At 33.8% G+C, this 12,279-nt stretch overlaps 1 protein-coding gene across 1 annotated transcript in view; it reads left to right on the top strand.

Annotated features, from left to right (window-relative positions):
• The window catches only part of ABCA13 (ATP binding cassette subfamily A member 13), a 288,890-nt gene that overhangs the window by 234,485 nt on the left and 42,126 nt on the right, over nt 1–12,279 (top strand). Inside the window, 3 exon segments of the mRNA XM_049777030.1 lie at nt 3,513–3,766; nt 8,004–8,196; nt 11,019–11,128. Coding sequence (XP_049632987.1) covers nt 3,513–3,766; nt 8,004–8,196; nt 11,019–11,128 — 557 coding nt within the window.

Here is a 12,279-nt window from a genome sequence, read left to right as displayed (position 1 = left end):
AGTATCTTCTTTATTCCTCCTGGAGTTTGAGTCCTGCTGCTACTCATTTTATATTTTTATAGAAAACATAGTGAATCTCAGTAACCACAGGAGCTACGCCCTAAAGAACTGGGGTAGTAGAGGGACATGTGGTGCCCAGGATTGAATTTAGGACTTAATGCACACTAGTTATGGAATCTGTCAGTTTGAGCTATCCACAAGCCCAACAATTCATACAAGTACTTGTTCAGACTTAGAGTCATATCTAAAATTACCATCCTTAATATGTCACTTAATCAAATCCTCAGTTAAAGCTATATAATTCAATTTCTGACTTATATCTCGTAAAAGAAAATGTTTTCCGGACCGGAGCAATAGTACAGCAAGGAGGAAATTTGCCTTGCTTGTGGCCAACGTGGGTTTGATCCCTGGTATTCCAAATGTTTTCTGGAGCTTCCCAGGAGTAATTACTGAATGCAAAGTCAGAAATAACACCTGACCACCACCAATTGTGGCCCAAATCTCCCCTTGACCCCCCAAAAAGAAAAAAATAAGAAAATCTTTTAATGTGGTATCATTTGAAACAAGAACATGGTTTTATAAAAGGTAGTTAATTAGCCCCTTTAGAAGTGGTTGAAACCTATAATTTTTTAATGGCAGTCATTCAATATAAGTAAGGGAATATATTACAAAATATTCTTGTTTTCTTTAAGGCAGTAGGCAAATGATAATAGACTGTAGTATTGCAATAAATGACCTTAAAATTCTTTGTTGAATTTTATATTACCTTTATAAATATTATTTAAAATATTTATACTAGTATGTTATAGTTTATAAGAAATATTTCTTTATAATTTATTGTAAATATATATAACTGATAATTTTGTAACCATATTTGATTTTATTTGAAGATAAAGCAGATTTTATTTGGAGGTTTTATTTGAGGAGGAGAGATAAGAGATAGAGTAATACCCTAAAAGGAAACTGAAGGATTCTCAAAGACAGAGAGAGCTGGGGTTCGTGTCCCAGAGATAAAGTATGAAAAATGTGAAAGTAGACCTCTCAAGAGAGAAGATGGGGCATCCTATGCATACAGATGACATGTACATGGGCTGGGAACATGTATGTGCAAAGCAATACTATATTTGTCCAATGTTAGAACTTTATTTTAATAGTTATGATATGACTAAACAAATTTTGTATATTGCCATGCTTAGAATATGATGTAATATGATATAATAATTTGAGTATGACAATTCAATATTCAGAAAATATTACAATATTCAATAACCTTAAAACATGATCAATTGTTATGTTTGAGCATAAGAGGAGACAGGCTGAAAAATATGAGCTTAATTGATAATTAATATATTCTTGTTGGGGGGGTTTGGAGAGAAAGCACAAAGGGTAGAGTACTTGCTGACCTGAGTTTGATCCCTGGAACCCATATTGTCCTCCATGCACTGAGAAATGGAAAATTAAATGATCACCTAGTGCAGAGGCATAAATAAGCCCTGTCACCTCCAAGTGTGGCCCTCAACCACAAAAAATAATGGTTTTATTAATTTAAATATTTTTAAAGTAGTTTGGGGGGGCAAAAGTTTAGTTTAATGAGCCATGTTTTAGTTATTTTACATTATTTTCTTTAAATATGATGATCCTTTATAAAACAAAAGCAAAAACAAATTCCTTAAGCTAAAAACAATGTTCTGAGTCTGGACCCCCACATAAGATAAGGTTTGATGCAGAATCTGCTTCTTGACACCTTGTTTCTTCATCTGTAAAAATATTTACCTATGACATTTTATACATTTATTGAGAATAAAACAAAATCGAATGGGAAACATATCTTTTTAATAAAAATAAAATATTTATGAATATTAAAATAAAGTTAATAGTTATGAAATATTAAACTACACAAAGAAAATGAAAGCCATATGTTAATTATAATACCACTTATAAAAAATGGGTGGAATCCTTCTTAATGGTGCTCAGGAGTTCTAAGCACCACTCATACTAAGATTTAGTTAAATATGACATTTAGACTGAGTTCTTAATTTTTACAGCTCAGTCTTAGTGTTTTGGGGACCACCAAGGACACTCCAGGGAGTGCTCATTTGCCTCCCTTTCTGAGAAAGGGCAGGTAGAGCCAGTCATCTACCTCAGGATATGAAGCATAGGTCTCTGAATACCTGAGCAACACTCTATTTCTGTGGCCATAAAATTTAATAATTATATTGTTGAAATAGGTAGTCTTCCATATATAATAATATATTAAGCTTGTTTCCCATTTAATCTCCTTTCATTCCTTTCCTTATCATTTTAGTTCTTATATCAGTATATTCTAAATTTTAATAATATTACATACACTTGACACAGTGAAGACTAAGTATTTACTAGAAATTTTACATCTTACTTAAACACTAATTACAATACTTTATATTATAGAGTAATTGGAACGTTATTATCTTATGGTGGTTTATCTAATTCATGTATCTTAATTGGAGATGTTATAACAAAGCATTATAGGCATGCAAAATGATAAATTTTCTACACAATAATGGAGGCAGGAAGTTCAAAATTATAGATTTATGGACAGATTTTGGCGAGGAGTCTTTTCTTGGATCAAAAACTACTACCTTCTCACATAGCAGAGACAGAACAATGATGTAACTTTGGCATTATAGAACAGAATTAATTCCATCTACCTTCATGGTCTCATTAAAATCGAATGACTTCTCTAAAGTTCTGCATCTCATTATCACCACAATTTGGGGAGAATTTCCACATATGAATAAGAAAGCACATCAGATAAGTCCTTGGCAGTTTAGCCATTGATTATACAAAATTAATGCCCTTCTCACATTAAAAACAGCAACAACAACAATAACAACAATTTCATCCCCACGATCCCCAAAGTATCATTTTAGCATTATCTCCAAAAAATAATTTTTACTATGCAATAGCTATGACTAAGATTTGAGGTATAATTTACATAGACGCAAATTCCTATATAATTGCAAATATATTGGGGCCAGAGTGGTGGTACAGCGGTATGAAGTTTGCCTTGCATGGGGCTGACCTAGGACTGGCAGCAGTTGGATCTCCTGGCCTCCCATATGGTTCCCTGAGCCAGGAGCGATTTCTGAACATAGAGCTCGGAGTAACTCTGAGCATCACCGGGTGTGGCCCAATACCTCCCCCAAAAGGACTAAGTATAATTGCAAATATACAAAACCCAATAACTGAATTTCCTTCTGAACACATCTGTGGGACATACTTAGTAAAAACATTCTGATAAGAGAGAAATTATCAGTAAAAAAGGAATTAGGAATTACAAGTAAGCTCCAAATCTTGCAAGGTAAAACATTTTAACTTGAAGCTCCGGAACTAATTAACTTAAGGCTTTCTGTTTTGTGACACAGTAATTGAATAAGGAAAGCCTAGAATACAGGTGACAATGAGAAATGGAAACTGTGGCAAGCTCTTAATTTAATTTCTCTTCTCTCTGTCCTTTTGTTTTTCCTGTACAGTATATGCAGAACATTTATAATGTGCTGAAGTGGGCCTTCACTATTTTCCCTCAATTTTGTCTGGGTCAGGGACTAATAGAACTCTGTTATAACCAGATAAAATTTGACTTGACTCATAGTGTCGGTATGGATTCCTATGTTAGTCCCTTTGAAATGAATTTCCTGGGCTGGATCTACGTACAATTGTTTTTACAAGGCACTATTGTTCTCATCTTGAGGATTCTCCTTCACTGGGATCTTCTGCAGAAGTCAAGGTATGTTCAGTAGAGCTTTAATTGAAAAGCACAAACTTTTAATGAAGAAGGAAGAGAAACTCTAATGATATAGTTAAAAGATGAAATAAATTGGCTACTTGGCATCACAAACACTTCTAAGGAGTTGAGATCTTATGCTTGTTTCTCATTTTGATTGGTTGAGTAACCCTCATTAGAGAGAAAAGTGGCAAAAGATAAGGTAAGTAGTTGTGATCACTTTACAGTTATTTTATATTCCATTTAATTTTCTTAGTTTTTCTCTTACTTTTATTGTAGCGCTTAGAATGAATTGAGTCAATATCTTATAATGATACTTTATTTAAGGATGAAATGACACCACCTCTAAGTGCCTAGAAATCCAATGCCAATAACCACTTGTCCTTTGCCAAATTCTGTTGTTAGGATGAGGCTTAACAATACTGTATTTCAAAATAAAGTATACTTATATATTTGTTGACATATAACATGAATTATCTTCAATATACTTATTTCTCCTGTTCTGAGTAGGACTTAGAATATCTTTGCAAAGATGTGTAAAGAATTTATATATGATACCTTTTGGACTGAAGCAAAAGCATTGCCTGTAGGGCATTTGCTTTGCACATGACCAACCCAATTTCCATCCCCAGTATCCCATATAGTCCCTGGAGCCTGTCAGGAGCAATCTCTAAACCAAGAGCCAGGAGTAATGCCTAAGCCCCCCTGGATGTAGCCCAAAATAAGACAAACAAGCAAGAAAAGAACTTACATATAATACCTTTTAATTAACAGAAATAAGTAATATATTTTTATGTTTCACAACCATTTGGCCTGAGTGCAGTATGATCCCAGTAATTAAACTCTGAGAAGGATCCTTTAAAGAGAAAATGCTAATTAAAATTATGTTACCGGAGAGCCTATGAAAGGTTATTGATGTATTATTAATATTTGATGGTGATCACTTATGCAGATCTCGGATGGTAATCTCTTGTCTTTCCCTTTTCAAATGTAATGATGTAATTCCTTTAATTTTATCAAAGTAAAAAAAATAACTCTGAAAACAAATCCCCGACCTTTTTTTTAAATTACTTTACTTAAACAGTGAGGTTACAAATTTATTCATAATCAGTTGGATCTTTCTTTTTTTCACAGTTGCAAATTTGTCATTGAGTTTTAGCCACACAGTATACATCAACCTTCAGCATTCCATATTTTCTGCCACTAGTGTTCCCAATTTTCCTCCCACTCTCCCTCTGCTTATCTCAGAGCCAGACATTTTTCTTTTCTCTCTCTCTCACTCTCTCTCTCTCTCTTTCACTTACTATCTCTCTCTCCTTGCCATTTTACCTTCTAGATACTGTATTTTGCAATATTGTTGCTGAGGGGGTATCGTGCCTATTGCTTTATCTCCTTTCAGCACCCAGAGTGCTTGTCCAGAGTGACCATTTCCAACTACCATTGTCCTAGTGGCCAATTCTCTGCCCTAAGTGAACTCTCCTGATGTCTGTGGCAAGCTTCCTACTTTAAACTTGTCCCCCTGTTCCTCATCTCTGTTGTCTCTGGATATTGATACCATACTAATTTTTTTTAAATTCCACAGATGAGTGTGATCATTGTATGATCATCCCTTTCCACTGATTTATTTTCCTCAGCATAATATGATCAATATTTATTCATGTATAAGCAAATTTCATGACTTTATTTTTCCTAACAGCTGCATAGTATTCCATTGTGTAGATGTACCACAGTCTCTTTATCTATTCATTTGTTCTCATTTTTTTCTCTCCATTTTTGGCTAGGGTTAGATTTTTTTTACTTGCTAAGCTCTATCAGTGCCTTGTGTATCATAGATATTAACCTCTAATCAGATAAATGGGTATTGGGTAAGTAATTTCTTCCTTTCCAATAGCACTGGTTTCCATTCAGGTACAGAAGCTTTTCAATTTTTTTTATGTAGTCCAATTTATATATCTTAGTTTCCACTTGTTTAGCCAGTGGTTCATCCTTAAAGATGCCTATAACTTCAATATGGTGTAGTTTTCTGACCCCATTTCCTTCTATGTACCATATGGTTTCAATTGTTGAAAGGGGCTAAACCTAAAGCCCTCTCCATGTAATCAGTGTTTCTATTGAGCATATCTGGCCCAGAAATGACCAGAAATAATAGAGCCTCATGTTCTGAGTCAAGATCTTTTAAATTAAAAAGCTCATTTTCATGAATGTTCTCTCTTCTACCCACTCTGCTTGCCCTTTGCCTGAAATGGTTTCTTTCACCACTTTCAATTGGTTAGCTTGATGTTCTCTTCATGTTTTGATTAAAAATCCTCTTGCTCTATTGGAGTCATCAGTGATGTTTTCTAGTATATATAAATATATATGTATACATATACTTTCTTAGTTATAATATTCTATTTTTTTCAGAACATAGTTTGTACTTGCCATCGCTGAATTTTGGAAGAGATTGAACTGTTTCTACATCTGAGATGCATTATCCTTTCCTTCTCCTTATAAGTTAATCACTGTGATCGTGGTCAACATGATTCCCCAGTGAATAATTTACTTCCTGACTATCACTTATTTAGCCCCAGATCTGTATGCCATCTTTCTGCTGGCCAGTGACTTCCCAAGAAGCATCCATTTTCCTGTTAGGACTAAGACCTTGCCAAATAGCACCAGGTTGTATATTTTGGGACAGCTCTTAGATATTATTTATTTGACTTCTGTGAGTACCACCAGGGGTAATATCTGAACACATAGCCAGGAGAAAGCCCTGAGCATAGTTGGCTATGGCCAAAATCTCACCTTCAAATAAAGAAGAAACCTCATTAAAATGTTCCCTAGGATGACTTGACATTTGAACAAATCATGTAGTTGAACCACACAGAATCAAAGACATTTTATTTACAAAAAAACAAAGAAGTTTTTTGTAAAACATATCAAGTGAGTCCTATTAGGAAAAGGGCATGTATGCAGATTTAAGTAACATTGGGACAGATATTGAAAGTCTTAGGAATGAAGGTGACACATGTGATTGAATAAATTAGGCTTCATATCAATAGTGACTTCAAATATAAAAAATGTTTTATAGGGAGAAGAGAATGGCAGCCTAAAATACCAGGACTATTTGAATTCATTTAATTAATAACATATCAAAAGAGCTTAATACACCTGAAAAAAATTACTACATTGATTTCCTATGTTCTTATGACCTAACTTTTCTTTTCTTTTGGTGGGGGGTGGACTTGGGCCAAACCTGACAGTGCTCAGGAGTAGTTACTCCTGGCTCTGCACTCCTCTCAGGCTGAGAGGATCATATGGAATACCAGTTATCAAACCCAGGTCTGTCCCAGACAGGCCACACTCACTGCAAATGCCCTATTCCTGTGCTATCACTCTGGCCCCACCCAATTCTTCTAATATAAAATCATAATGTATTTTATATCACATTAGCATAATCAGGAATCATATGTGTTGACCAGTATCCTAAAAATTTAATGATTAAACTTTTAGCATATTATAGTTTATGAAAGCCATATAAATTTACTCAAACTTAAAATGCACCAATTAAAAATAACAAGCACTTCAAATGAAACAAACTACAGAAAATAAATTAGAGTAGAAAATGAAATTTATATTTAGCTAAAAATCCTAATTTACATATGCAATATAGTGTTTTCCTTCAATTCGATAGATATTGTGTGATTGTGATGTTTGAATACAATTTAGAGAATATGATTTATTAAGTAAGTGGTCCACTTGTTAAAAGTACAAGGGTTCAGAATTATAGTACCAAAGGTAGGGCATTTTATGTGGCTGACTTTTGTTCAATCTCCATTGTCCTGTATGGTCCCCTACAAGCAATACTGAAGCTAGGAGTAACCCCTGACCTAAACATCACTTGATGTGGCCCCAAAAGCAAAATAACAAGAGCAACAAAAAAAATGTGTTTGGACAAGTATTAAGTTGTGATACATTCTTTTTATAATTAGTACCTAATTTATGTACATATATTTTATAATATATAAGCATATATATACTTGTAATTAGTACATAACTTTGTGATTCACAAAGCTGAAAAGAAGCTTTTTCATTTCCCCATCTCATGCCTGTTATTAATGTGCAAGTTTCAGGACTCAAATAGACAAAGAAACTGCTGCTACTGCTGCTGCAGTTGCATTGTTTTGTAAGATCTTTTTATTTCTCTCTCTAGACTGTTGAAATCCTGTCTTTCAAGTTTGAATTTATTATTTCTTCTCAGAGGTCACCCCAACCTCCAAGGCACAGTCACATCTTCTAAGGATATAGATGTTGAGAAAGAGCAAATGAGAGTGCTGAAAGGAAGAACTGATAGAGACCTCCTTGTGTTATGCAACCTAAGTAAAAATTACCGAAGCTTCCTCAAGAAAACTACTGCTGTGCATGATATTTGTTTGGGCATACCAAGAGGAGAGGTAAAGAAGTTACAGTTTTTAACTGTGCTGTTGTAAACCTCTGTAAACTTCATTGTTGACCTGTTTGTGCCACTGTCAGAAAATCTTAAATATGAAAGACTTGGTGTTTCAGAAATTTCTGATCACTCTGAGTAGAGAATACTAGAGTTTTAGTCCAATATGAATAGTATAATCTGAGTAGAGAAGCTAATGTTTATTTCCCTAACTGATGAAAATATTGTTTCTTGATATTTGTAAATCTATATGACTAAAAGTTTTCATAATAGGGCCCGAGCAATAGCACAGTGGTATGGTGTTTGCCTTGCACGCTGCTGACCCAGGACAGACCTGGGTTCGATCCCCAGCGTCCCATATGGTCCCTCGAGCCAGGAGCGATTTTTGAGCGCAGAGCCAGAAGTAACCTCTGAATGTCACCAGGTGTGGCCCCCAAATAAAAAGAATAATTAAATAAATACATATAAAAATTAAAAGTTTTCATAATAGCATGTGCTATGGATTGGTTTTAATTAAGTTCACGTATTTTGTGAAACTAGTTGAAAAAAAATTCACTTCTAATTTTTTCTTAGACTTCAATACTTTTTTTTTTTTTTTTTGGTTTTTGGGTCACATCCAGCAGCGCTCAGGGATTACTCCTGGCTCCATGCTCAGACATCACTCCTGGCAGGCTCAGAGGACCATATGGGATGCTGGGATTCGAACCAATGACCTTCTGCAGAAAAGGCAAACCCTTACCTCCATGCTATCTTTCCGGACTTCAAGACTTTAAAAAAAAATCTAAATAGACCCATATTGTAAAATGCTAGAAAGGAGAACGAAGAACACTCACATGCCATAGTTATTGTTTAGAATTATTTTCAATATGATATTAATTTTAGTAGAAATGTTAAAGCAGAAGTCATGTAAATTGTCCTTGATTTGTGTTTACCTATAATGGGATATCATTTCTTGAAAGTATCAACTTCAATTAATTCTTAAAAGTAAAAGAGCATTGTAATGTTTCAAACACCTGAGTAATACAAAGCAGGCTATCCCCTTATTTTATTGGTAACCACATACTGGACTACCATGACTGAGAGGGAAGAGTGGGTCTTAAGATGTAAATATTTTGAGAGAAGGGGAAACTACCAAAATATTATAAACGAATGTCAAAATATCTACAAATCTTGCACTGTGGTTTGTGTTTGAAGAGAGCATCTTAGTGTAATATTTTGTTATTTTTCACATGTTCAATTTTTTTAAGCAAAAATTACTATCTTAGTAAATTTACTCTTAAAACTAAACTTTAGTTTAGTTTAGACATTAGTTAAATGGTTAGAGAGAAACTTTTCTAACTTCATAAGAAAAGTATGCTAGTTGTAAATCTTAAATTATCTGCTGAAACTCTTATATTTGAATCTTATTTTCTAGGATTTATAAACATGTTTTAGTTTCCTAAATCTGAAATGTTCTATGATAGATCTTAGCAAAAGAAATTTCAGAAGCAATTTCCAAAAAAAGAACTAGAAAGTAACAATATTTTGGAAGGAGTTGGTAAGAATCAAATAGACTTTGTTTCTACTACAAACTCCCTAGTTAGCCATGGCAGAAGATAGACACTAGCTAGAGAAAACAACAACAACACAGGGTCACTTTTCATACAGATCAGAAGCTACAATTTGAAATTCAATCTTAACTAGTGTTAAGATCAGCTTAGGCTCTGCTATAGAAAGAGATGAGAGTGGAGAACACTTTTACAAAGTCCTTTAAAGTACATGTTATAGTAGTGGGGGTAAATAATAATTGTATAACGTGGATCCCAAGTATTTTATAGTCGAGTCAGAAACAGCTGAAATAATAGAATATTTAAATACCAAGCCAAGAGAAAGGCTCTGAGTTCAATTCATGGTACATTTTAATCTGCCGGGTACCAACACACTTGGGCAGCATGCATCAAGCCAGAACAGTATATAATCAGGCTTTATTATGAGATAGAAAGAAGGATTGATGTGGACATTATGAATTTTATAGGCAAATGATTAAATGATAGCTAATGAAAAATATTGTTTGGGGAGGTATAACTGAGAAGAGGTAGGTTGGAAGTCGTGAGGCAAGAGTCAAGGGCTTCAGAAACATTGATGATGTTCAGATATGACATTTTTATGTCTCAGCCACAGAATCAACAAAACTAAAATGTGAGATCCAAACTACAATCAAACTTCAAAGTGTGTTTGGCAGCAAAGCAGTCTTGTCATTGGAAGGGAAATTTGGGACATTGGAGGAAGTTGGCACTGCTGTTGAAATTGTATACCTGAAACTCAAATAGCTTTGTAAATTATAGTGTCTTCGTTAATTTTTTTTTTTTTTTTTGGTTTTGGGCCACAACCTGTGGTGTTCACGGGTTACTTCTGGCTTTATGCTCAGAAATCGCTCCTGGTAGGCTCAGTGGACTATATGGAATGCTGGAGATTGAGCCTAGGTTAGTTAACCAAGTGCAAGGCAAATGCCTTACCCACTGTGCTATCGCTCCAGGCCTTAATAACATTTTTAATAAAAATTATACTCACCAAAGGGACATAAGAGAATTCATCATAAGATGAAAACTTTCAAAATCGTTTGTAGTAGAAGGTTATTCACTTTATCTCCTTGTTTTTAATTTCATTATTAATTTGAATGTTTGTGAATGAATGCTGAAATTAGTAGAGAATTCATATTCTATAACTGCAAAAGTGCCCATAATTCAATTATGATATTAAAATTCTGTAAGCAACATAAATCACTGATATTACTTTGTTATCTGAAAGCATGTTGATTTTATTTTACTGTTTAACTTATTTTTCCTCTAGTGCTTTGGACTTCTAGGAGCAAATGGAGCTGGGAAAACCACTACATTCAAAATGTTAAATGGGGACATCGCTCCAACTTCAGGCCAGGCCATCGTCAGGAACTCTATAGGGTAACTTCAGATTTAATAATTTTTCTATGATCTACCTTGACTTTTGTTAAAATTTTATGGAGGAAACTTGGTTAGCAAGAACATACATGTTTATATGTTTTTAAAGATGCAATGCCAGGCTCTCTATTGAAGTGCCATTAACCATTAACGAGTATGTAGAAGAACAGTCCCTTATACTACCACTCCTTAGTAAATCTGAGTTTTGCTTTTCAGAGATATAATCACTAAATGTTTTAACCATTAAATGGTTAACCATTAATCACAATTGCAAATCCCCAGCTAATCCAAGTTTGGTGTTTGTGGGTTACTCCCTGAGTCACTCCTTGAGGTTCTCAGGGGAAACTATCAGTTTTCATTCAACAAATCCAGTGCTTTAGTATGCAAATTTACACTCCAGTAGTTTGAGTACCTGTAAATCACTATTACATTGTATTTAGGGGTAAACACCCTATTTTGTAAAGCTTAAGCTGTAATACTGATGCTTGTTTCCTTACCTTGTTATTAGTAATTTCTTCATATTCTAATTAATGACCTTAACATTTTTATTTATAACAGAGAAATTTCAACTTTTCAATTTCTCTGAGACTGCATTTGTTATATTATTTATTTCCTAAAAAGTTTCCCCTACTAGAAAATAGCAAACACCTCTATTCCTTATTTTAAAGCTTCCACCTTAAATCATAGCTATTTTAGAAATTAGCATTTAGTAAATTTATTAATCTACAGTCTATTATTATAGTCATTGATTCTGCTTTTTGTTCACCATTTATAGAGTGGTACCATTTTTTTTTGCAATTTCATTAATATTTTTTATAAAAATGTGTTATTTGAAATAAAGAGCCTAAGATTATGTTAAAAATGCTATATGAAAGATAATGTATAAGTATCTGCATTAGCAAGTGAAATAGAAATTAATGTATCATTATTAAGGGAAATGAAAATCAAAAATTTCCCAAAAACATGAGTTCAAACTCAGATGAATACACTAGTGAATTCTTTCAAACTTTTAAAGAGGAACAACTGCCAATCCTTTTCATGATCTTCAAGGAAATTGAAGCAACAGAAACATTCCCGTTTTATATGGAATATATATTAACCAATACTAAAGCCAGATGGAAACACCAAAATAAAACCCCAAACAATCAGAAAAC

This window comes from Suncus etruscus, chromosome 7, assembly GCF_024139225.1.
Source record: "Suncus etruscus isolate mSunEtr1 chromosome 7, mSunEtr1.pri.cur, whole genome shotgun sequence".
Taxonomy (NCBI): Eukaryota; Metazoa; Chordata; class Mammalia; order Eulipotyphla; family Soricidae; genus Suncus; species Suncus etruscus.
The sequence above is the reverse complement of the archived record's forward strand: the minus strand, read 5'-3'. Positions and strand labels throughout refer to the sequence as shown.